The 26,784-nt window shown below is 44.6% G+C and overlaps 2 protein-coding genes and 2 non-coding genes across 11 annotated transcripts; all 4 read right to left on the reverse strand.

Moving 5' to 3' along the window:
- Positions 1-4,422: 4,422 nt before the first annotated feature.
- LOC149991982 (small nucleolar RNA SNORD64) lies at positions 4,423-4,487 on the reverse strand. Its single transcript, XR_016508556.1, has one exon. It is a non-coding gene; the product is annotated as a small nucleolar RNA SNORD64 (small nucleolar RNA).
- Positions 4,488-6,799: 2,312 nt separating this feature from the next.
- On the reverse strand, positions 6,800-6,872 carry LOC149991983 (small nucleolar RNA SNORD107). The gene has a single exon (XR_016508554.1). It is a non-coding gene; the product is annotated as a small nucleolar RNA SNORD107 (small nucleolar RNA).
- Positions 6,873-10,682: 3,810 nt separating this feature from the next.
- Positions 10,683-14,492, reverse strand: SNRPN (small nuclear ribonucleoprotein polypeptide N). Its single transcript, XM_090263807.1, has 7 exons — positions 14,426-14,492; positions 13,648-13,799; positions 12,477-12,588; positions 11,876-12,028; positions 11,387-11,525; positions 10,938-11,063; positions 10,683-10,842 (listed from the first exon to the last, which is right to left on the reverse strand). Exons 1-7 carry the CDS (start codon positions 14,426-14,428, stop codon positions 10,805-10,807), a joined length of 723 nt encoding a protein of 240 aa, XP_090119933.1. The 5' UTR covers positions 14,429-14,492; the 3' UTR covers positions 10,683-10,804.
- SNURF (SNRPN upstream open reading frame) lies at positions 14,426-26,107 on the reverse strand. Of its 8 annotated transcripts, none has more exons than XM_090263816.1 (4): positions 25,990-26,107; positions 20,553-20,648; positions 19,172-19,301; positions 14,426-14,483 (listed from the first exon to the last, which is right to left on the reverse strand). In XM_090263816.1, exons 1-3 carry the CDS (start codon positions 26,001-26,003, stop codon positions 19,193-19,195), a joined length of 219 nt encoding a protein of 72 aa, XP_090119942.1. In that variant the 5' UTR covers positions 26,004-26,107; the 3' UTR covers positions 14,426-14,483; positions 19,172-19,192. The 8 variants fall into 8 exon arrangements, with proteins under 8 accessions (XP_090119942.1, XP_090119941.1, XP_090119940.1 ...); XM_090263815.1 differs by having other exon boundaries at positions 19,146-19,301; positions 25,990-26,106; XM_090263814.1 differs by having other exon boundaries at positions 14,430-14,494.
- Between the last annotated feature and the right edge of the window lie 677 nt (positions 26,108-26,784).

The following is a 26,784-nucleotide window of genomic DNA, read 5'->3' on the forward strand; positions in this document are numbered from 1 at the left end:
GAAGTCATTCAACGATATCATACAATGATTCTGAAATGATGTTTCACAGGTAACACATTGAGGTATGTCACATGCACCCTTTTCAGTATCTTCGTTGTATCATCTGGACATGATTCTGTCATTTTAAAAACAATTGCTCAAAGTCTTTTCCTTTATAGCAAGTTGTAGAGATTGTTTATGTACATTATAAAAACCAGAAAGTTAACAGTATTTTACCAACCTAAATAATGACGCATTTTCTTATTTTTATGTGGCCAAGTACTACTCTTTTACCCATTAACAAGTAAACGTACATGTTTAACAATGAACTCTTGATCTCTAAGAGATTTGCCCATGAGACTGCTTCAAATGAACAAATGCTTCTTTTTAAACATGTAAATGTTAATTCTCCAGTGAGCTAGACTGAACAGATGGATGCATATATTCAAGCAGACAATCTTAAGAAACACCTCTTTCCATCAGAGCCCCAAATTAAAATTTGAAATTTGGCACTGTACTGGAAGGATCACTCTGATGGAATAGCCAATCTGAATTTAAGATAGTATCACCCACTTCTCTACGCCCAGCACTGTGGTACACTGGAATGCCCTCTTTCTTGATTCAAACCTTCATAATAAAGAGTAAGTAAAATCAGGGTTTAAACTGAGGAACTGAGTTAAATTTTGCCTGGACTGTAAATCTCATTTCTTATACCTTTTGTTCATTTATAAATGGATTCTACCAATAACTGATAACAATATACCAATATAGCAAAGTTATTCACTATCCCTCAAACCTATACTAGAGGCCAACTATTATGCTGGGCTTTGGAGTGAGAACAATAATAATTATGAATCATTAATGTTTCTTTTCTCCCCATAAAAGAATCAGAAGTCAATCTAGCCTTCTTATAATCATTTTTCCAATCTTAGACAAACAAAAGTATTATTCAGTATGTGAAGATTTTTATGGGTTTCTTCACTGTGACTTTAGTACTTTGAGGAATGGGATATTTCTATTACCACTAACATCACTTAGGTCCTAATTCACTCAGCAGGGAAAACACCCAATCTATCTCAAGTTGAAAGCCATGGCATCCAGTCAAGCTCACTAGAGTTACACATGATGCAAAAGATAACTACATTTTCTGCCATCCTACAAAAATATGAACACCAGCGTCCCTGCAGTAACTGAATTCTCATAGAAATCATACATCAGTTATTTAAAAATCCCGTGTGGTATCTCGTTGTATTCAGTGCCGGCCACAGAAGTCTCCTTGTTTTAGGCTTAGGTTCCTTCATAAGTCAGTTTTTAAAAATCCTCCATGATTTCTCATTTTCTTCAGTCTAACCCATAGAAAAGAAGTCTCCTTGTTTCAAGAGTTCCTTCATAAGTCACAATGTTTAAAAATCCTCCATGATTTCTCATTTTATTGAGTCCAAGCCACAAAAAAGAAGTCTCCTTGTCCCATATTAAGAGTTCATTCATGTCACACTTTTTTTAAACTCCACGATTTGTCATTTTTATTCAGTTCAAGCCACAGAAAAGTCTCTTTCTTTCAAGTCTGGGCTCCTTCTTCACTCCCTGTCCCGTGGAGAAACCCCAACTCAAGAGGCTAACTTTCAACGTGAGTAAGAAAAGTAAACAGTCCACTGTAACCATTCCCGTAGAGAAGCATATTTACAAAACAGTACTGGATTTCAGTATCAAATACAGCCAGCAGGGTATTTACAGCCAAGCTATAACATATATTTTAAAATTTCTCCCAACAAAGAGCATCACCCAGAGAGTTCATTGGTGTTGCCAGTTTATGGCCCATTTCAAATGATCCAGCAGCGGATGCTTAAGACAAACATATGCCTAAATGCAAAGTAATGAGAGTTATGCACGGTTCAGGGACCAACATAGAACACCACCTGGACACAATACCAAGGGCTAAGAATTAGGCAGAAGCTGCCATGTCTAGGAAATCAGCACACTAGGTGAGACCACATCTGCTCTTTAAAGTGCTTTAAAAACACCTAGTTTTCTGGAAATGTCTTTTTATTGGTTATTTTTAGCCAAATTGAAACAAGTGATAATTTGGGTAATTAGAAAAATTATCAAAAATAAACTAACTTTGCCAAATCAGGTACATAATTTAAATGAATGTTGTAAATTTATTCTGATTAAATGGATTCACATAATTGTCCAAGAAGGTTTTAAAGTGTGTATCCACCCATGTATTTGATTCCAATGGCTATTGTCATTTTCTCTATCGTTCTATTATAAGAAAAAAAAATACAGCATTTTGCATTCACTTTTTAAGACAACAGATTTCCTTTCCGACTCCCCATGCATGTTCGTTGTTAACTGTCCGGTAACGTGTCTCGCCGTTACCCACAGCCATGCAAATGAGCAGTCACGAAGCAGCACTTTCAGAAAATGAGGAGCACCCAGATGTTCTCTATGTGTGGTGCCTGAACTAACAGCTTCTGTCAGCTCCGCAGACCCAGGATTTCTGACTCGAAACTCTGAAAACTGTACAACCCACCGGGTGACTCTCACGTGCATTGAAGTTGGAGAAAAGTTTGATTTCATCTCAGGTGCCAATACGTGGAAACCACCTGACCCATTCTAACACCCACAGCAGGAACAGACCTTCCATTCCCAGATGACACCGTGCTGCCTATGCAGTGATCTCAAGGAAGAACACAGCACCTACCAGGACCAGGCTGGCGGAGACGGTCGCGCCGAAGTGAAACGCCGGGGCAGGTGGATGGTGTTTCAGAGCCCTAATGAACCCTCCCCCCCAAGGAAGTCATTCTGATACAGCTTCCAATGGACACGTCTCCCTTCACACCTGGACACCACAGGACATGATAACACCCCTCTAAACCTGTCTTCTTCCTTATTTCCTTCACCCACCACAGCTCTCACCATCCACTGCCAACCCACTCCTCCTTCCTCCGCTGTTACTACTAGCTGGGCGGGACCTCAGGCTCACTTGGCAGGAAGGAGAGCTGTCCTCAGGTTCAAGAACAATGCATCCAATCAAGTCTATACTCCTTCCTCCAAGAAACAGAAACCTGATCCTCTTCCAGGGATTCACATTTGAGGGGACTTCCTTTAGGTTGCCTTCTGGCCAAGAAGGGGTTTATCTGCATGGGGCCCACCCAGCAGCTCCCAGTGTCCTTTCTCCCAGCAGTTAGTGACCTCTCTAACACTGCACCATATGGCCAAGGCCAAATGACTTGCACCTCAACAGACCGCTAGCTCACTCAACCCTTTCCTCTCACTCAAACGGATGCTTCTAATGGAAAGGGTGGCTTCCTTCTCACAATTCATTCAGCATATTCCTGCTGGCCAGATCAGCAACACTAAGAGAAACCAAACAAATCTCTGAGGTAGTAAGTATACAAAAATTTCTGGCAGGGAAATAGGGACTAAATAAGGTAAAGAGCTGTGAAAACACTTGCCTAAGTTACTTTAGAAAGAACGTTATTATGGGAACCCCAACAGCTTTTCATCAGAAGCTGTTCACTCATCACAGCATCAACACGCACATATTTACACTTACACACACACACACACACACACACACACACACACATTAACAAAGTAAGGTGACTATTTAAGGATAAGGTCTTAGTACATTCAACTGTCCATGGTACCTTTTTTATACAGGCTTTTTTTTCTAAATACCTGTTTAATTACTATCCAACCCCCTTCACAATGGCTACTATAAGCAAAGCATAAGCATCTAATCAGAGAATGTCAATCTCAAACAATAAAAGATCTGTTACTCCAACAAGTAAACACAGATACGGAAGACTGATGTGAAAGTAGAGACCCCCCCATTCAAAAAAGGGGAAACCCTTCCTCCTTCTAGGGATCAGATCCACCACCTGCAAGATGCCAATCACACCCCCTTGAATCAGAGCCGAACATTGTGAATCTCCCTCTGTGTCCTGCCAAGAGAGAGGTGGAAACTTACTACGAAAAGAATTGGAGTAACTTCTATTTTCAGTCTCATCTTAGCAAACAAAGCAATGTCTTGACAACAAACTGGCAATTTCTTACTCTATGTGGTAACTGGAGCTGCCTCATAGGTTGGGGACACGGCCTCCGTCAATTCTGGCACACGGCTGGAACTAAGTGGCTAAGTTAGCGAAGAAAAGACCACAGCATCTCCCAAGTCCTGACTCTCTTGAGGTTATCACTGGGGACGTGCGATGGAAGACAAAGGCGGGAGATACCGATGTTACAAACGCAGAAGGAACTATTATACAGAAAGAAACCAGAGCAGTGGGTCAGAACCCACCTCTTCTACCTCCCTGGGAAAACCTGCAGCTCCATTCTCCATGACCTGCACAGCACTGATGGGGGAGACCTTTGAAATTACAGTCTACAGTCGTGTGTTCAGATTGGTGTGTCCCACGGCCCTGGACGGACACTTGGGCAGGACTTCAGAGTTCGGATTGAGCTTCACTTTGTTGGGCTCAGGAAACAAAGCTCATCATAAGTCAAGCCAAGGTCTTCCCACACGAGCACACCTCGGTCTAACACGACTCCCTGCAGACTGCGCGCTGCTACTGATGCAAAGGCCCCCAGGTCAGGAGGAGGAGCGGCTGGTCATCTCTGGCTGCTTATCCTTCAACTGACACAGAATTAAGGTGAAAATCTGATGGAAATAAACCACAATGCAATACCGAGCAATCTGACAGTAACACTGAGATCTTTGTGGAGTCTTTCAGCAAGTGTAATACCTTAGAAGCCACTTCTCCAAGCAAACTAACAAATTGAAAACTGCAATATGCAAATGGCAACAGACAGGAAATACCAAGAAAAAACACACTATCAGTAACTTTCCCTTTTCCAGTAACTTATTCTAATCCCATTTGAGAACCTAGACTACATTAAAAACATCAACCAAAATATTCCAACATGTAAAAAGAAACCTATATGGAAGAATCAATGAGAATAGTCAGATAAGATTAAGGGAGAGGGCCTAGATGAAGCCAAGTAAAATGACAGGTCTATGAACACCGACTTCTGGATGACTGTGAGAAGGTCTAAGCTAAGGTCTAACACCTCTGATACAAGAAACCAAAGCACTAGGGTAATATAACCCAATTCTGTCATTGAAAGAACAGAGCACAAACTGTAACTTTCCTGATAGCAAGACAACTGCTCATACTGGGAACCATACCTTTTGACCATCACAGGACAAATGACGGACAAGTACCTCTGAAGCGCCGTACAAGAATGTTTTAGGTAACGTGGGAAAAGATAACCTAGTGAACCCTAAACCCTCTAGGAATGTAATGTTGTGTGATCTGCAACCTCAAACATCCAGCTGAGCTATGGAAGACTTTCCTGCATCTTGGTCACCTCACCTACTTTCTAAGATGAATTGTTCCCACCAAAGGAAAGAATTAACCCACCCAAGCCTTCCTGTTAACCCTTTGTAAATCTCAAGCACAGAAGTGTGGCATTAGCTACGTGGATTCCAGAACCACACAAAGAAGCTGCTGCTTCATGTCTAAGGAGCCAGTGACCAGTTCTCCAGGGCTGCGCTGCTGCCACACGACACTGGGGCCACGAGGCACATCTGAGTACAGAAGTCCCTTAGGTGTCTTCATCTACTGTTTGAGCAGTTAAAAGGAATCCCCAGATGTCCCCTCGCAGGCTACCCACACGCTGCTGGTACAGATGCTCTTGCGGAAGCCTCTCCTCCACACTCACTCCCACAACAAACATCCTTGGGACTGTAGTTCAAACACTGCTTCTACCAGGTTTTCCCTGTCTCAGTCGGTGGGAACAGTCCCCTCACCCCTGTGAACTCCGTCTTTCCTGATTTCCACTTTTGAGCTGCAACGGCTGAAACGTGTCCCCAGTAAATGCACTGTTGAGGAATATCTACGGCTGACTCCTTTGTGTGTTAGGAATATAGAGGTGAAAACCAGACCTAGATTATCATCACAGGTATTGATAAGGAAGTGACATACAGTATATTTAAAAGACTTGTACTTAACACTTAAAAATTAGTAGTATTTCTAAGTTCTGTAGAAATTGCTAAGAAACAAAATTAGTAACACTGACATTTCTTAAACATTTCCTGTGCCATGGCCCTATACCCACTGATCTAAGGCAGCGATCTTCAACTGTCTGTTTTTTTATCTCATGGTGCACATAAACTAGTTACTAAAATTATGCAGCACACCAAAAAAATTTATTTTTGGCCAATCTGACAATAAAAGGTATAATCTTGATTCAGTCATGAGACAGCTATACTGTTGTCTGTTGTCATTGTTTTAATCAGACAAGCTAAGATCTGAGAAAAGAGGTCAGTGCCTCTGACTAGATAGTTTTAAAAATTCTAGTGGCACATCAGTTGAAAATCGCTGTTCTAGGGTACAGACAACTGAAGAGAAACAAGAACACAAATCAATTGTCCCCAAACCCAGTGTCCGGGTCCGCCGAAGACATTCTCCACAGGCCTTGCCTTTCCGCGCTGAGCTCGCCTCCTACCTGGACGTCACTCAGACGACACTCGATGTTTGCTCCAAGAGGTGGTAGGTGGCTGCCTTTCCACGTGTCCTGCCTTCAGGGACCCAAGGATGAGCATCTTTTGTTGCTTTCAACAGCATACAATATATACAGAAGAAAAAAGAATTGGCTCAAAATGTCTATGAAAACTTTAAAAGGATGTCTGAGGAACTGGCATGTGTACCAACATCTACGCTTGTCATTTTGAGTAGGCTGTTTTAACATGTGACACCAACATTTTCTGTTGAGCATAATGTTCTCTCAAAAGTCTAGTGAGGCACGTTGACTGGATTTCAGTGACATTCTCAAGCTCAAATTTTGAAATCATTTTGTTCAGACAAGGTCCTGTGTCATCATGAATCTAGCCAAGGCCTCTGTAACATACACTTTTTTCTTTACAAGGTTACTTTACCTGGAGAGGTCTGCAGTTCTGTCCTAAATGCAGGTAACACGATTTTCAGCCTCAGCGCAATAGTACTGGGTACGATCCACACCCACATGTCAGAAAATTCAGTGGTCAAATTCCTCTTCAGTCATCAACTACGTGGGCAAAAAGATACTGCTTAAGATCAATGAAGTTGTAATACAAATGACCCTAGCTTTATTTTCTTAATATAATTCACATACGAGCATTTTTTAACTTTTTTACCCTTAACCCCATGACATGCTCACTGATTTTTAGAGGGAAAGCGGAGGGAGAGAAACATCGATGTGAGAGGCACTGATTGGTTACCTCTCACAGATGCCCCAACTACGGACCAATCCCACCGCCCAGGTATGTACCCTGAACAGGAATCAAATCCACAACCTTTCTGGTTTATGAGAGAATACTCCAACTAACTGAGCCACACTGGTAAGGGCTGAACATTACATTTGGCCAGTCCCAAGAAGTAGAATGTCAATTAAAATAGTCTGCCAATGAATTATCAAGAGCCTAACATATACTTGAATATTTCATGATATAGAGCAACTATAGGAAGCTATTTCTTGAAATCAGTAAGTTTTCTTTTAAAATCATAGTTTTTTTCTGACATTTGAAACAAGATCATTAAAATTCTAGGCAGGTGTTACTCTTAATGCATAATTACCTAAATGACCTGTATTATTCTACTACATGCAGACCTTTAAAGAAATAAAATATCACTGTTATTTACAAGCAATCAAGACTTCTGACCTCATTTCCATGTGACGTCTAAAAAAGCTGAACTCATAAACAGAACAGAATGGTGGTTACCAGGGGGTGGGGGTAATGGGGAAATGTTCAAAGAGTACCCTCATTCCGAATTAAGATAGATTCTGCACCTCCTAACTACTTAGTGCTGTGTTGTATACAGCTCACCCATGAACAATATAGGGCTTAGGAGCCTTGACCCCCCCCTGTAGAGTTGAAAAGCCAAATATAACTTTGATTCCTCAAATACTTAACTACAATTACCCCTGGGTATGCACAGAAAATTGGTTCCATTTCCCCCATGGACACTAAAATCCCAAGGATGCTCAAGTCCCCCCCCCCCTTATAAAATGGCATGAACATTGCATCCATTTGGCCTCCGTATTTGTGGATTCCCAACTGCAAAGAGAAAGTACTGCTTTTGATCTGAAGTTGGTTGTATCTGCAGATGAGAAACCCAAAGACAGAGAGAGTTGACTGTGTTCACTGAAAACTCACCTACGTCAGGGGACCTGCAGTTCCACCCCATGCTGTCTGAGGGTCAGCTCTACCAGAAGTTTGCTACAATGTGTACCGCAAATTTCCCACCATCAAAAAAGAATGGGTACGTTAACTCCTCTTATTTTGGTAAGCTTTTCATAATACATCTATCAGATATACATTTAAAAATTACTATCTATCAATTGTATTATCTATAAAGCTGGATGGAAAAAATACAGGACTTCTAAAATTTGATATTATTATGACTAAGGACCAATGAGTTTTTACAGGTAGGAACTACATCACTTTTGATATGCTTTTATAACAAAGCCTGTTTATTAAACACAGAATACCAGCAATAACTCAAAAACCAAGGTTTAAGGCAGCATATCTATGAAATCCCAGAATTCTATTTAATCCCAGAATATTTAAATTTTTCTGTTAATCATGGTGGAACCTTATATGCAGTGCACATACAACATGAAGTTAGTTACTTTGACCAGGAAACCAGGAAGCCGTTACCCAACTATACTTAAAACATGAACCTGGCCAGGTGGCTCAGTTGGTTGGAGCATTATCCCACGCACCAAAAGGTTCTGGGTGCAATGCCCAGTCAGGGTGCATATCTAGGTTGGGAGTTCAAGCCCTGATTGGGGTGTGCGCGGAGCCAACTAAACAATGTTTCTCTCACATCAATCTTTCTCCCTCCATCTCCCGCTCCCTGACCTTCCTCTCCCTAAAAATCAAAACATATGTTCAAGTGAGGATTAAAAGTAAACAAAATTATGTACTGTTGAGTATAGGACAATTTTGGAGACACCAAGAATTTGCTGTTATGTTGGTATGTCCCCAGCTTAGTGCTATCGAAGCTCAGATCTAGCAACCAGGGGCAACAGAGCCACACACTTACCTTACACCCCACGTGCCACTGTATGAACAGCTACGTAAAGTTATTTTTTATTATGTTCCATAAACAACATTTTCAAGAAGTTAAAGGGCGATCTAGGCAGAACTTCCCCAAGCCAAGGCAGCTGTTAGAAGCACCTTCCAGAACCCAGAGTTCTTATCACTTCCTCTAACTTGCAAGAATCAGTTTTTAGTTAAGGAAATACATGCGTACCTCCCTTTACTGTGCTTCAAAGATGTTATTTTATAAATTGAGGACCCTCCATCAGCAAAGGTTCTGACTCGCTTTGCTGTGGTGGTCTGGCAGTGATCGACCACGCAGTATCTCACAGCTATGCCTGCATTAAAGAAAACATTTTCTCCAAATATGATGCATGATCCGTCAGGCCAAAACCTAAGGCCGTTCACACCTTCAGATCTATGCGAGGAGGAACGCTTTCCTTCCAAAAATAGAGAACGAGCACAAGTTATTCCAAGGTAGTCCGAGAACAGACACCAGAGCAAACAGCGCTCTCTACGCACTACCCAGTGTACATGTCACACACAGTCATCTTCTGTGTTGTCACTAAACAAAGGAAGGCTGGGCCACTCTGCTCCTTACCTGACAGTGACCACCAACAGCAAGTGTCATTTTGAAGGCCCACTTGTCCTTGGGAGAAATTTCCTTTAAAGTCCATGAGTTGTAAAAATGGAAAATGTGACTTATGTACACAAACCTCTGCTGGAAATAAAATCAAAGATGTCACAATTGGTCCCAAGTTATTAAGGAGTTAGTACTGATCTCTAACTGTAACGTGTTAGAAGCTACCTCCTATAATGAATATGGATTCAATCATCATTCCCCCTGCCAAGTTCACTGTAGAAGCGGTGTCCTCCCCGCCCCTTTTCCTAGTAATTTCCCTTTTGCATAATGAATGTCAGCTGGAGTTACATGCTTGGGCATTCCTTTTTATTTAACTGTTCTCCTTAACAGTGTAACTGGACAACTGTCTACTCCTCTGAACACTTCCAACGTTGTTATCACTAAGTGACCCAGTGGATATAACCCTAATTTGGACTTTAATAGGAGTGCCGACTCTAATTTAACTTCTCTCAATTATGAATTCCCCTTCTGCCAACAGACTCTGCCATTAATGTAAAAGCATACAAGTAAATACTTACTCATGGGTAGGAGATGAAGATCAGCTCAGCATCATGTCGTGTACAGAGTGCTGTGTGAGCTGATAATGGAGGTAAACCCCCAAGAAGCTGTACCTCCTATTCCACACGCTTTGATTCTGGGCCAGTTTCCCTCTGCACATGGCCTCACATGCCTTCACAGCCTCCCTTCAGTGTGCACTGCACAGCAAAGTGGAGGAGCCCACGTGTGCACCTCAGCTCCGACACTGAGCCCCCTGGGTCACATTTCCTCACACGTCAAGGTTATTAATCAACACCCGGCAATGCAGAGTGAATGTTAGGAAGCTGGAACAATCATCACAACCACGCTATCATGACAATTAAAGAGAAACTTAATTGAAGGGAGATGCTTGGCAGGCTTGAACTTCATCCACAATAGAATAGCTTTGAGCTCAACCAAACCAATGGACGAGAAACGTACAACAGCACCTCACAGTTTAATTGCTCTATGCATTTATTAGCGAATATTAATGCTGCAGAGGGGACAGAGGCTCACAAACACTCTACAGTTTCACAAGACACAGTGCAGGCAAAGAGTGACTAAGGACCAACAGTATCCTAGGGTCTTGGTGGACGCATTCCTGGGGGAGGTGGACCTGGAAAATAAAGAGCAAAATTCCATGAGACCAAAGTGCATGTGACTTATCAAGGGACCTGGCCAGCACCGCAGAGCACATGGGAACCCACTCACCTCTGATTCCTGGTGGAGGGGGTCTCATCCCTGGAGGAGGCATGCCTATCGGGGTCCCCCGAGCAGGGGGAAGCCCAATTGGTGGTCCCATGGGTGGTCTCATACCAGGGGGAGGAGCCATGATGCCTACGCAAGACAAATGGCAGAAATGAAGGCCTCACAGGAAAATGACGGACTGACTCCCCAGACAGTACTGAAAGAAATGGACCCGGACACTAAGCAGACAGCTGACCAGCTCCGGTCTTGATCATTCACCACGCCAGAAGTCCGAGGCCTTTCAACTAAGACCAGCATCCACAAGGGGGAACGGAGTCTAAGCTCCTAGTTAGATAGAGGCTGGGCCTTCTTAGTGAAAATATTTAGTCATCACTTCAAAATGCTACAATCTCTTCACAGACCCAGAACTCTAAGAACCCAACTCTTCTGCTTCTTGTTCAGCAGTTCCTTACCTGGAGGGGGGGTTGCCCGGCCCACAGGTGTGGGGGGGGTCCCCCGACCTGGTGGGTACTGAGTAGGGGCTCCAGCAATGCTGGCAGTGGCTGCCACAGCGGCAGCTGCGACAGTGCCTCGTCCCTGTGGAGTCATTACCTGAGAAGGATGGCCAGAGAGACAGGTGAGGCACATCCTCACATCACTCAAACAGAAAATCAATTTGGATCACAGCCTATTACATATGACATAACCAGTGATATTTTGTACAGTTCCCATTTTGCTCATTTGAAAAGTCGTAGCACACTAACATTCTCCTTTAAACTGAATGTGCCCAATTTAATCTAATAAGCGCCTTCTTCATGAAGTCTGGGTTACCCATGTTTCTCCACGCCCACCAGCCCAGAGTGGCCCCACCCAGGGCGCTTTAATCTACCCCTCCCTAATGCCTTTCTCCTCAGCTCCCTGCACAGCACAAGACGGGCCCTCAGACTGCCCCACCTCCTCACCTGCTGGGAGGGGCCCCCTACCCCTCGGACCGGGCCTGCTAGTCCTGCAGGAGCCTGTGGAATTGGAACACCAGCGGGGACTCCTCTGCCTGCGGCCCTGCCAACACCAGGGCCTCCTGCAGCTCCTGCCAGCGGTACGCGAGCAATGCCAGTCTGAAATCACAAACAAGGAGAGCTTGAAATCAGATGCCTTATTTAGCCAAGTTATCAGCCATATTCCATTATCCCTGCAAGATAAACCCTTCCTACCCTTTCCCAAGCCACGATCCTAGATTAGCTCTGTACTCAAAAGGAGCATGTGAACAAGTGCCCCATGGAGGCCTGTGGATTCAATGCACACAGATCCCCTCATGACACGTGAATCTTATGACCCTGCTTAGAAAATTCAGTGGCTCAAACCTGTGCCTACGGGGCACCAACACACAGAATAAGGAACCAGAACCCTGACTCCTGCGTGTCCCCAGGTAGACCTGACACCAGGGGCTGGGCACAATGCACTGACAGACTGCGTAGGTGCCTCTGCTGTGCTCAAGTTGGCAAATATTTCACGCATCTCCTGCTCTCCCGTGTTCACATTGGCCCTGCCCTGTATCCTCCTTACATCTTTGGGGGGAGGTCCCTCCACCGTCATGGAAACCAAGTTCTCCCCACGGAGCAGCACCAGTCCCAAGACCCGCTTCTCTTCACGCTCTGGCTGCTTTGCATTCTTTGGCCTGTAAACCAAAAGTAAATTTTTAGTAAGATAATTTAGGGACCACCTACTCACTGAAGTATTTATAGATCACTAAATAACAATTAAGACAGTAATTTATGGAAAGACACTCATTCAAACGCTTGTGGCAGAACCAAACAAAAACACACATGCACCAGCAGACTCAGCTGATATACAAATACAAGGGTGAATGGTAAAGCTCTTTTCTCACCAAAACTGAAGTTGTGAGAAATGTTCCCTCAATGTTATACTATGTCAAAACCAATTTCTTCATTGTGGAAACAGATGGCAACTGATTTAGCTAAGACTCCTAAGACAAGTAAACTGAAACCTGTTTTCATGTTAATTTGGGAAATAAAACTTTTTAAAACATGTTTTAACTACATAAATAAATCTCGATGACAGGAAACTGAAATAAGAGATGGAAACATTAATAAGCAATGAAGAATACCAAATAGTAAAGTTTTGAATAACAGACAGCTATGTATTCCCAAACTAACCCCATTATTTATATAACCATACAAAAGCAATGATTGTAGTTTCTTCACCAGTCAGTAGAAAAATTACAGGGTGGAGCCAAGGTAGTTTTTAGTTCTTCATATGGAGAATACAACAGTTAATAAATAATACGAAAATAAACCTTTGCATCTTTACAGCTGTAAACCTGTTTGGCCCGCCCTGCTTGTCAGCATGACATTATGTTTCTAACATATAATCTGAAATCACATACAGGCTAAAGCACTACATAGGTGAAATTAACCATGTAGCATAGTAAAAATAGAGAAATTAAGACTACCCTAAGCTTTGGTCAAGTGCCCTCAGTATTTATCCATGGTAAGTTTTTAATTCTTGTTAGTAAAAAGGTGGCTTGCTTAAACAAAAAACGACATTGAAGCATGCACCATCCTACAATTCTTAAATGATCCAACTTGTGCAGGAAGGAGATGAAGAGTAAATAAGGGGGATGGACAAGGTCTAGGTCAGACTGTTCCGATCTGATTAAGGAAAGATGAAAGCTGATGGTCTCGTCTCCCATTACCCAACCCCAAGGTGGTCTTACTTGATCTTCCTGAACTCATCACAATCACAGAGGATCAAGTTCATATGCTTGTCAAAAGCCTTAAAGGTGCCGATGAAGATGCGGCCGTCCTGCAGGATGCACCTCATCCTGTAGTCGATGTGCTGCAGCATCTTGCTGCTCTTGCCCACAGTCTGCAAGGAGTAAGGAGTCACCAGCCTGTGTGCAGCTCCTTGCCAAGACAACCTCCTAACCACCCAGACTGCCATTTCCTGCCCCGGCCTAGCCTTGACTCCCAACATTCCTCCCTGCCCTCTCAAATTTCGGGGCCACATATGGACCCAGGGCCACTGCACTCTCCCATGGAGCCTTGCATTTCTCTGCATCTGCTCTATGCTCCTGACCATCATTCTGACTGCACTTCTCCCCAAGAGTTTCAGTTCCTTTTAAATATCCCATGATTTTAAATGCCAATTTCCCAAATCTAATCCTTTGTACTCACCAAACCCCTGCATTTTCAAAGGAGGCTTTGTCTGTTGTAACCTAACCAGTCTCCCATCTGCAGATGGTTCATTGCACTACAGTCATCAGGGCCAAAAGTTCACATTATAACATCCCTCTGAAGATGTTTTCCAAACCATTTTACCAGCAGAAGACACTGCCCTTCTCCCGCTGTTGGGCCATGCAGTGAGATATTCTCTGTCAATTCAACACCTTCCCTATCTATTTACTCACTTCTAACACCAAATCACCCCATGTCTGGCAAAGCTCTGTGCGCCCTTACATTATTTTCACCCATGTCCCCCAATAAGGATCTTACCATGATTGCTGTTCCACCAAATCCAGTGTCCACAGTAAAATTTCAGGATCCTTAAGACCTAAGGGAAGGCTACAGATAAAGGTATGACGCAGGTTCTGCTACAGACAATGCAAGCTGGGGCAGAAGCTTCCAACAGTAGGCGGAGCCTGCAGAGGAAAGCATGGTCCGGCTGCACTGCAATCTACTTGGCATGAAAAGGAGTAACAGACACATTGAAAAGCACCCCCATCTCCCATACTCTCCAAGGAAGCCTCAATCTCACTCTTCTTTCCTTGACTCCCACGTTTTAGGCACCTAGGATTAATGAAGTTTACTTTTTCCTTTATTGAAGTGTAACTCATATACAACATTGTATTAGCTATATTTCAACTTCTTTATACTCTATGTGATCACACTAATTCGTGATCATTTCTCACTGTGCATACTTATCACACTATTGACTATGTTCATTCACTTTTTCACCCATTTCCCCCACCAACTCTTGAATTTTTACATTGTTAAATGTTTCAAAAATAATTATTTTCCACTCCAAATACATACTACTTTCTTTTTAATCCTTATTCAGCACAGTGCTTCATTCACTGGTCCTAAATTCACAGCAAGTATCCCAACTTCAACAGTCTGATAGCCTTAAATTTCTCCCTCAATTAGTCCCTGACTTTGAGCAAACTTTTTTGCTTCCTAACTGAACCACCTAAATAAATGTTTCCAACCTCAAACTTCCCTAACCCAGGCCAATTCCGCCAATTCCCTTCAAATGATGATAAGTAAATCTTTCCTCCCCAAGAACCAAATGTTTTACCATGTAACTTCTTAACATTCCCTTTGTTAAAAGGCGGCCTGCAACTGCTGAATGCTTATATGGATATATGGGCAACTTTCTTAGAAACCAACATAACATGCAGTATAACAATGTTATCATTTCCCCAAGATACTAAAAAATGTTACTATTAAGTATGCCTACCCAATCTAGCCAAAATTGGTACAGTCTCCAAGTAATTATAATTACAAAAAAAAGCTAAGTTATATTACTTTTGAATGAGCATTTGGCTTTATTCATAAAAGCAGTTTAGTATCATAGTAAGATATAATTTTGCTTTAACCAATATTTTCATTAAGATATTTAAGAGAAAATTTGGAAATAGCAAACTGGTTAAATACTGAAAATACTGAATCATCAACTTCAGAAAATGAAATCCTTCAAATGGTGGTTATGAACTACTGCAACATCAAAATAAGTAAAAAATGTTTAAGACAATGGTTTTCCCACGTGGAATATCATCACACTGTTCAAAAGAGAACATAATGGTATGAAATATTTATATATATAGAAGGGATATAACTACCACAATTTGATTTCGTTAATGCGTTTTTATGACAACTTTGTGGGTATCAGATAGTCTAAAAAATAAAACCCCAACCTTGGTTGCCCACATGCACTGTTGTGCATCCTTTATGCAGAATGTCCTGGAAATCACTGTCCATACACCCTCAATACACCCGCACTGCTTTTAGCACTCTTGAGTAATTTCAGTAGCTATACACCACTCCCTCTTCTCCCTTCCACTCGTCATGTCCTCAGAGATGCAAGACGGATATCGTGGATATCCCATGTCTGGTATCCAGTAAGTGGTTTAACCTAAAATTATGTAAAGACCAATCAAATCAGTAGACTGAACCCCAATAATAACTGTAGTTACTGACCCAAACTCCTGAGTAAACTTAAGGGCTATAATTTAGATGTTCAAAATTCTGACAGGAATCTCTATTAACAGGGTCTCTGTGTGAATGCTTAGCCATTTCCATTCTTATAACATTGTATCTATTAACATTTGGGTCTAGAAATCAGGAACATGGGTTGACGGACTGGAAGTTAAAAAAAATAAAAGCAGCTTTCCTTAGTAAGACAGACTTAAAAGAGAATTCTCTCTAGTCCCCAGGCTTAGCTCACCATAATCGTGAAATCCATGTGTTGTAAAAAGACGTCACTGTGCAGGACAATCACCCTGACCCCAAGAGCAAAGGAGAACCAAGTGCTTGGTGAGGAAAAGGACGAGGGAGGCAATGACAGCAGGCTGCACTGATGTATTAGAAGGCCCAGTCAATATTGGTGCACCACTGGGCACAAAGCAAGTCTGTGACCCCAAGTTCCTGACTCAGACAGGCTGGGGTTCTTCATAAAAGTTCTCAAACTTTTGAACAGTGTGGACTTTCAAATGATTGAACTGCATAAAAAAGTAAAGCTCTTTTAAGTCAAAGAACATGGTCAGAATTGGCCAAGACACATGAGATATCATGGAATAATGGTAATACATTAGTGCTCACTCAAATCTAGTGAATAACAGACCCTCCACCAAAAAATGTGCAAGAGTTTTAAGTAACTGTAGGAAAACAGATATACATGGAAAATATTCATCCACAAAGCAATGCCGGTTAAAGCTATAAAAAAATTTTCATTTTGGATCATTTATCAAAAACAATAGTAATCAAGATACCCACACAGTACTGAGAATCCAGCTCTGGTAATTCTTGATGGCAACCAACAGTGCTTTATGATGCCACAGGAAGCATGTGAACATACCATTTAAGTCATACGAACGTTTATGCCCTGCAGCACACAAGTGTATGCATCCTTACTCTAATTTAAGGAAGCAAATGCATCTTAAAATATGAGACTTAACATTCTTAACAGCATAGCAAACTAGGAAGAAAAATGAACACAACAGAAATATCATGAATGGACTATCATTTATTCATTATAAATGATAATTATGACTGTAATGAGAATAACATAATTTAAGTGGAATAAATAGAAAATAAATTAGCTTAAATGCAAACATTCCAAGTACCTACATTTTCTCAAAACAAAATGGGAAAAATAAATTTCAACCTCATGCTGAGGTTGAAACATGGGTACAGAAAGTTTCTGTATATTTTTCCATTTTTCTTGGCTATCACTACCATGCTTTATATTTTAACAAAAAAATCATTTGGTTGTGAAAATGCTGTTTAGAACCACCTACCTCTACGTGTATGCTCAACCTGATGAGGACTGGGCCGGACCCCTCCCCCAGGAAGGTCCCCGGGGCTCACACAACCCTCTGTAACCCCTTTCCTGCCCACCCACCCCCAGTATGGCCACACCCCCAATGGCTTCCCCTGGGTTTTCTCAGCTTTTGATGTGGTTTCCTAAAGACACAGACCAGCCAACGTTTCCTTCCAAAAGACAGCACTTCAGGTTTTGTCTGCCCTTCAGCCGACCACCCTAGTGCCAACACAGCCACCGACCATGCAGGTCAGTGGGCATGGCTGTGTGCCAACCACCTTTTCTGCACCAGAACAGGCAGGGAGTGGTCAGATCCTTACCACCCCTGCTCTACCATAATGCTAGCAACTAGTACTGTGGACTTAGAATGACCGCTGGAGATTAAGAACATTACATGGTCCCACTTGTTTATGATAAGGTATGATTTAAATAATATTACACTTAGGAACTTACAAAAGTACGTGACTTGTATTGAGGAGCAAAAAAATTCGTTTTAAGAAAAAAAAACACTTGTGCACTCTTAGGCATTTAAGAATACTCCTCTGGAAATAGATAGGGACAATGATCAGATCCCATCGAATCCAATTCTGCTGGTTTCTACGCCAGTCTAGGCAATCGCTGAAGAATGCTGGAAGAAGAATTTAGTAGGCAAGGGCTTTTAAGAAATTTCTCCTTTGTTTTAACTCTCAAAATGGTAGCCATAAACAGGACTGATTAACTTGAGTTGAGAAATACTTAAAAACATAAAAGTCTGAGAGGAAACTCAGCTATAATCCCCCTTCCTCTCTGCCTGTCTCAGTGTTGAAAGGCATATTAAAACCCTTTGGATTGAGGTCACTGTCATCTTAAAATTTAAGAAGGCACAAAGGAAAAACCAACCATTAAATTGGAATCAAAATAGGAGTACCGTTCTCCTAAAAATGTAAGCAACACGAAGACAAACTGCAAATAAATCTACAGCACATTGAAAAATCATAAAGTCTTTATTACACTGTGAGCTGATTGAGATACACGAATGGAAACAAAAAAAGTAAGAAAAAGACACACCGTAAAGGAATAATTAGTAAATAAGCATGGGAAATATTTAGCTTTTTATTTGCTAATGAATGTGATGTGTACTTAATTCAGAAGACACAAATTAAAGTAACCAATGCAGGACAAAGTGCATTGTAACTGGCAGTCCATCTTTCAATGCAATGAAGATGAGCTAATATAAATGCTTTGTAATTTAGAAAATGTATCTTACGTTCATATTTCTGGATTTATTTGCACATCTGACAAAGGATTGTTTTATGCAATGCAATTTTGTGCTGCCAGCAGAAAAAATATTCTCTTACAAAAATTCTAACCATTCATTAGCAGGGTATTTAGCAGCCATTTTTAAGTGATTTTTCATACAAAGTTGAAATCAATATAAATTAAATATGAAAAAAACTACCTAAAAAGCATGCACCACAATGAAATGGAATACAGAAACATGACAAAAATGTCAGTGCAAGAACACTAAGGTCCTGCTTTTACTTTTTTAAACTTCCTGTGAGGTACTTATGGTATGAAGCTTCTCAAGAAAAAAGCTTCTCTACACATAGCCTAAATAATTAAGTGACCTCCAAAACCCCTATTGTTTAAATGAGAATTTCTGTACTCCCTGATCATGGCTGCATCAGCTCTAACCTGGTTTTTCGCTTGGAATCAGCTACCTGGGATGTCCCAAGACTGCTTTAACCACCTCTGGGTGTCTCAGCCAGGAAAGCCTGCCTCAGTTCCGCCTGGAAGTCCACCACAGGTACTTGCTGCTGCTGCTGGGACCGCCTCGGGTACAGCTGGCACCTGTGACAAAGGCACACCACACACCCATGAAAGACACTCACCACCCAAGGAGGTAACAATGACAGCAAGCAGAGGCCTTTGTGGGAGGGGATCCTCATTTTGGGTCAGAGCATGATATCACCTTATAAAGAAACTAACAACAGAAAATGGGAGTCTCTGCACACAGGAACTGAGAAATACTTACCCACCTTGGAGACACAACCAAGGAAGTAGGAAATAAAACAGGAGCGCTACTTGTGGAAATACCATCAGTAGCCCCGTACCTGACTTTCTGATCTCGTCTGGAGCAGTTCTTCAACCTCTGGCGAGAGCCATGGGCATGTGCTAACACTAACACAAAGGACTTCCAGGGTCCAGGCCCTCACGCTAAGTAAACCGACCATCTATTGGCAGGAAATTCCAAAGAAAAGCCCTCAAGGTACCCGGATCAATAATCTGGCACTGAACCTCATCTTGAAGATGAGAAAGACACTGCTAACAATACAAGCAAGAAAATAACTTCTTGCAAGTCTTGATTGGTGCACACACACAAACATACAATAGCATTTTGGTTGTGATGAAGTATTTTCCACTCCTTCTTGTGGTTTCCAAACTTTTTAATGTGTTAGATAATAAAGAATTACACTGGACTTTGTCCATGGTTCCTGGGCGATAACCTTGAAACCCATCAACTTTTCAGCCCTGGCCACGTAGGTTCAGTGGGTTCGAGCACCACCCCAAAACACCAGGTTGCGCATCTGATCCCTGGTCAGGGCATACAGAAGCAGCAAATAATGAAAGCAGCGATATCAGTAAGTGAAACAACAAACTGATGTTTCTTCCTTTCTCCCTTTTAAAAAAATCTTCAAAAAATAAAATGATTTTAAAAATAAATCCATGAATTTACCCAGATGGGAATGCCTTTGGTGTTCATGGTGGCCCATCACACCTGAGTTAATGCCTTCACTGATGCTGCAGAGTACAAAGGAGCTAATAACTAACACATAGGACAGGATCTCCACCCACTAACCAAAAATCTCCCCCAAGAGACCCCCCCCAGTAACTACTCTTCAAGGTATTTCTAGATAGGGGGCGCTGGCTCTTTTTAAAACCAGTTACAAAAGGCTAGAGGAGAAAGACATCACCCTATGAAAGAAAACAGGCAAATATGCTGTCATAAAGGACAAACCACAGAACACTCGTTCACAACCCTCTGTTGCAATCTGAGGGAGGACGTGGAGGGAAACCACGGCCCGCGTGGGCAGCACTCACTCTCGGTTGCTCAGGGAGGCCGTCCTCCTGCGTTTGACCTGCACTTCCACCTCAGGGACGTGCTGCTCGGGGGTCCTTCTCAAGTGTAAGCGGTCCCTGAAGCAGAAAGACAGGTTTGTTTGATATAATTTATCACTTCATGAAATAACTATTTACTTGGTTATATTTATAGCTATATTTAATACAATGGAGTTTTTTAATGATCATGATCTAATTAAACCAAGGTACAGTGACATGTCAATTATATCTCAAACTGTAAACAAGGTAAACTACAACACTAGCAGTTGTTTGTCCTCCAATAGCCAGGTTCTATCCTAGAATCACTTTTTTCCTGCATTTGAAGCCCCTTAACATTAAAAAACCTAGGGTAAAATTACCAGAAAATGAAAAGTAACACTTCTCCTTTAATTCATATATAGATATAAATCTACATACTGTATATGTAAATATATAGACATACTACTCATAGGTAAGTACCTGTGGAAAAAATAGCTAAGTTGATTAAAAAAGATTTTAAGTAATTTTATTAGAATAAATTTCATACATTTCAATAAAGCGGAAAGTTTAAATTACAAAACATCTACTTAAGCGAACTCCTGTGCAGTCACTGCATTCTTAGGATCTGCAAAAAAAAATTTTTAAAGGATACGTAAGCAAGACATACACAGGCACCATGTTGACAGCCATGTCAGGGGCCGCCATGTCAGGATCCACCATGTTAGGGGGCCGCCATTTCAGGATCTGCCATGTTAGTGGCAGCCATGTTAGGGCCGCCATGTTAGTGGCAGCCATGTTAGGGCCGCCATGTTAGGGGCAGCCATGTCAGGATCCGCCATGTTAGGGCCGCCATGTTAGTGGCAGCCATGTTAGGGCCGCCATGTTAGTGGCAGCCATGTTAGGGCCGCCATGTCAGGATCCGCCATGTTAGGGCCGCCATGTTAGGGGCAGCCATGTCAGGACCCGCCATGTTAGGGGCAGCCATGTTAGGGCCGCCATGTCAGGATCCGCCATGTTAGGGCCGCCATGTTAGGGGCATTCATGTCAGGACCCGCCATGTTAGTGGCAGCCATGTTAGGGCCGCCATTTTAGGGGCAACCCTGTTAGGGCCGCCATGTTAGGAGCAGCCATGTCAGGATCCGCCATGTTAGGGCCGCCATGTCAGGATCCGCCATGTTAGGGCCGCCATCTCAGGAGGCGCAAGCCGCTCACAAAATGGCGGCTGCAGGCCTGGGCCACGCCCACCCCCCCACCGCCCGCCATTCCCTGAGCAGCCACAGGAGCCCCTCACGAAACCCAACTATCAAAGTGCTTCTTCAGGAAGAACAGAAGGGAAGGCAGTGTCATCAAATTCAAGAAAAGTCACACTTCAAATGCAGAATTCAAATTTTCCGAACCCTATTTTAAAATTCTTGTTAGATTGCAAAGATAGATTGCCAGTAACCCCCAATTACTGCATTAAAAAGTGTTCTAATCAAGCAACAACAAAGATAATTTAAAAATCACTGTTTAAATGATGAAAGTCTGTATTTTTTTAGAAAACGGTTTCTGGTTACATGGGATACCTGTTGAATTCGTAAACTGGATTTCACCAACAAAACACGAAAAGCTCTTCAAAGAACATTATTAAATGAACAAAGAAACTTCAGAATGAAGACACTATCTGCAAACAGAGGGTGAAAATCCAGTACCCCGAACATTCACTCGCACGCAACACCCAAACTCCGTTTAGCAAGAGGAGAGGACGCGCGCAGCCCGCTTCACAAAGACGCGCCAGTCCCACGCGCACAAAGGGCGCCCCGATGGGCGAGCGAGAAACGCCCATCAACAAACACTCGGGGCGCAGCGCGCGCCGCACCCCGCGGGGGGGGAGTGGGGGAAGTCGGTGATGTGGCCGCTGGCACGGCCTCAAATGTGAACTGAGCGGTTCAGTTGCTTCAGTACTCAGAACCGAAACCCACTTCTGCTCACCCCCTGTACTTACTAACACATTTTATCGTTATGATACAATAAACAGGGGCTATAAACGGGCTATCTCCGACCACTGATTATGATTCAAAGTAGAATCGCGACACCCCATTTCAAAGTCTTCAGTTCCGTTACACGTTCATTTCAGTTGCTCGGTATGCAAAGGTCCGAGTTCAACTGAGAAAAGAACCCAAGTACAAAAATATTCAATTTTCTAAATCTACTTTTCAAAAGCGACATGCAAAATCCTCTACAAGTAACTTCATTTTAGAAATACTGAAATATGTCCTAAATACCTACAACATGCATTTATGATCTTAAGTATTTACCACTGAGAAACTAAATTCCAAAAAATTAAGAATTTAAAGCAAAAATGTTTTCGTGTATACGATGTTAATTGTTTCAAAATCATTTCATTAAAAAAAAACCTGGCAACACACTTAAAAGCAAAGTGGTAAGATCCCAATGGTTTTCCTAAATAGGAATACTAAACATTGAATACCCAGTCCACCCCCCCAAAAAAAACAATATAATTCAACTACTAAAATCTCAATTAAAAAAAACAAAAGGCAATATGAGCTAATCCCAGTCTGCAGATTTTCCCACAAACATGAAAAAATCAGTTTTTCCCCAAACAAAACCCATGGACTCGCCCAGGACTCTGGGCCAGCAGCAATCGGCGCCCAGGAGACACAAAGAGCTTCGTCGTGGCCTTGATTGATTACTCAAGGCGGCTCGGCCTGTCCACTCACAGGCGCGGGGCCACAATGGCCCAGCCGTGCACTGCACGTTCACCACAGGAGCTCAAAAGCCTCGCTGTCCCCGCCATGTTGAGGCTGCACTCCAAGCCCTCTTACTTCAAGGATTCCTCCTAAATATAACTAAGTATGCTATAATCGATGTAACCAATAAGTCTAATTAAAGGAGAAAGCAGCAGCGTTCAGCGTCAAAGATGAACTCAGAGGCGCCGCGGCACCCTGTGCGCGTCCGGAGTGCGCGCGCGCCGGGGAGAGGGAGGGGCGCCCGCGGGGTGGGGGGGCATGACCATATATGGGGACATGCTTCGGCGGTGAACGCATCCCACCCGGCCGCGCGACCGAGACAAAGGAGGCGACCACGAGGAGCGGGCAGCGCGCGCCCCGCCCCGCCCGGAGGCAGCCTTCCCGGCGCGAAATGGCGTTGCCTCGTCCAACCAGACACAAACGCCCGCTGCTTTTCAATCTGCTGGCAAATAACTCGATAACAAAGCTTTCCACGACCTGGGTTTTCTTAATTACGTCCCAACTGAGCGCAACCAGATATGAATGATGGGTGAGAAAAGAGGGGGACAAGGCGAACACATCCAAATCCTGCAAAGAAAAATCCTTAAAAATGCACGCGCCTCCAGATTCAAAGCAGTGGAATACCCAACAGAAATACTGTTATCCTTTCCCAACAAGTTTTAATAGTACCTCCAACTTCAAAAATGAATATTAATTTGAAACTGATTAAGGACAAATATCAATTCCTTAATCCCATGCACACCGACAGACCCATAGCCTTCTCTGCTATTCTTCTCGGGCCCCGATCCTGATTTAATAAAACGGCCTATAAAGGTGACGTCATGAACAGAATACCCAAATATTAAGAAATTCGACGCTCTTAAGGGTGACTCCTTTGTGGAATCACAAATCTGTGGAAATATTAATATAAAGTTATAGGAAGAGCAGTTACCTAAAGTTACAAAATCCACTTTTAATATTCATAATACAACCCAAGAAGAATCGAGAGAAATAAAAAGCTCTGCCTTACCGAGCAGTCAGAAAAGATTTAAAATCTACTGTACCGGCGACGGAGGCTGCTTCACTCACAGGCGGGCTGCTCCTTGCGTGGCCTCCAGGCCCGCACGCTTGAGGCGCCCGGTGCAAAGCCCCGGCTCGCCGCCTCCTGCAATCCTCCGAGGACCAGGGCGACGAGAGGGGCTGCACGGCGTTCCTCAGGACTAACACGCCCCTCCGCCTTCCTCCCACAACTGCCGCGCCGCACAGCAGAGGCAGCATTTGTAACAGGCAGGTGAGGGGCGTGGCCAGCCACGCCAGGTAGAGGCGGGGCCTACCCCCTCCCTGCAGCGTTTCTGCGCCTGCGCACCCCGAACAAGCATCCTCCACCACGGTAATCGGGGGAAGGGGGCGGCCACACCAGCAGACAGGGAGCCTCTGCGCCGCATTGCACTAGGGGGCGCTGCACTGCACCAGGGGGCGGCCGCGGCACGAATTCTTGCCGCGCTGGAGAGTCGCGCTGCCCCTCCCCCACTGCAGCGCCGAGCACGGCGGCACCCCCACCCGCCCACGGCGCCTGCGCAGTGTGCTCCGCTGCGGCAGCCGCCATCTTTGGAGAGCCACACAAAGGCCGGAAGTAGCCCTAGCCCGCGCGCGCACCCGCGCGCGCCCAGTCTGCCCGCCACACCTCATTCCGAACCGAACGCGGCACGTACTCGCAAACACAGACCGCAAGCTCTACACACCCTTCCCCTAATCTCCGCTACAGGTTCAAAGCAAGGGACTACCAAGAAGCACAATCTAAGGGCATGAGCATTGTTGCAGCCCTCCCTCGGCTGTGGGTGGGGCACATTACCACCACAACACGCTACATTTTTAAACTACCACCATCGCAGGCAATCGAACGTTCCTTTCTCTGAAGTGGCATCGGTGGACCGCGGAATGCGCCACGTAGACCCCAGCACCGCCCCTGCCCTCGGGCCCCTCTGCTGCCGACTGGGCGACCCCTGCACAGAAACCCCGCTGTCCGCAGGCCGCACTCCCCCGTCACTGCCGCCTCGGCCACCACGTCTCCCCCACCGCGCTCACACTCACCACGCCGCCCCTCCCCAAATCCCCGCCAGGGCTGTCTCCCCGCCGCCCACTCTCACCGCGGCCACCGCAGCCCACCGCGTGCCTTCCGCAAACCGCCATGGTCCGCAGGCCGCCGCGGTGCTCACCCTCGGACGCCCAGACCAAGACTGCAGCCAGCCCCTCACGATTCAGACAATTACGATCACCCCACGCTCCGCCCCCTCACGCCACCACAGACGCCCCACCCTGCAGCCCCCTCCCCGCCGCGGCAGCCGCCCCCGCCCCCACGCCCCGCACCAGCCCGCCTGACGCAGCACGCCCGTCGGCCATCTCTGCACTCCCCCACCCGCGACCATCGCCTCAGGGCTCAAGGACAAAGGGCCACCCCCGGAACGACCTGATAGGAGGCTGCAGAAGGGGGCAGACTGGCCGAAACGCCACACGGCCAGGGCGGGCATTGTCTGCGTGCACAGCGGAGCCCCACGCCTCCCGAGGCACCGCGTGTAGGCCCCCAGAACCGAGGCCCTGAGGTCCCGGACCCCCCGAATGTATCACACACTCCAGGCTCTGGAACCTCAGAATATCGAACACAAGGACGACCGTCTCCCGGGCGCGGTGCGGAGGGTGCCCGCGCCGCTGACCTGGCCCGCTCCATCGCGCTGCTGGCCGCTCCTCACACCACGTCAGGCATCTCCGGCGGCCGCTCCTCTCTGCCGCCGCCCCGCCGCCGCAGCGCCAACTAGTCGCCCCACTTCGGCCCGCGCATGCGCCGCAGCCCGCGCCACTGCCCGCCGCACATGCGCGGCAACTTGCCGCAGTGCCGCGTTCGTGCCGCAGTGCGGGTCGCCAGCGCCCTTCCCGCCTGGAATAACGGGGGGCGGTGTTCGCCAGTCCCGCAGGGCGCTGGTGGCTGGAGACGGGGCCCTGAGAGACGGCCGCCGCCGCCGCCACCGTCGGTTAACGGCAGTGCCTCCCTGTTCTACAAGGCGTGCGAAACACTCAGAAAATGATTCTCGGGTCCCAGCAAACGCGTGCAGGCACCCACGGCCAAACACCCCAGATTCGCCATCAGTGACGGCTTCCCATAGGTCCAGCAGAGCTGCTGGTTTGGAAAAGTCACACTGGTAACAACCATGGTCAACGGTCAATGCGCACACTAGTACGTGATGCCCCGTCTACTAGAAAATCTAAAGAGCTACCACGTTGTTCAAACTCGTTGCCGACTTTTCCCCTTTTCCTACTTCTCCATTTTTCGTGTGTGTGTGAATTGAAAACTGCCAAGAATACCAATGTAATTAAACTCTCTAATACAGAATGAATAGATCATTAAATAGGCCAAATTGGCTATTCATTTCTCGTAAAACAAAAAAATGAACTTGGATCCCTACAGAAAACAACAGTTTTTATACTTGGATACATTTACTTATTTATTTTTA

The sequence above is a fragment of the Furipterus horrens genome, unplaced genomic scaffold (assembly GCF_987537825.1).
Source record: "Furipterus horrens unplaced genomic scaffold, mFurHor1.1.pri manual_scaffold_16, whole genome shotgun sequence".
NCBI classification, from domain to species: domain Eukaryota; kingdom Metazoa; phylum Chordata; class Mammalia; order Chiroptera; family Furipteridae; genus Furipterus; species Furipterus horrens.

Bases quoted from the DNA above. Each gene is read 5' to 3' on its own strand.
- SNRPN (XM_090263807.1), bottom strand. The intron at 12,589-13,647 runs GTAAGACCACCT...TTTGGTTTACAG, and splicing joins GATGAGTTCAGGAAGATCAA to GCCAAAGAATGCAAAGCAGC. The intron at 11,526-11,875 runs GTGAGGAGGTGG...CATCCTTCTCAG, and splicing joins TAGGGGGCCCCTCCCAGCAG to GTAATGACTCCACAGGGACG.
- SNURF (XM_090263816.1), bottom strand. The intron at 19,302-20,552 runs GTGAGTGCTGCC...CCTTTGTCACAG, and splicing joins GCCTCCCTGAGCAACCGAGA to GTGCCAGCTGTACCCGAGGC.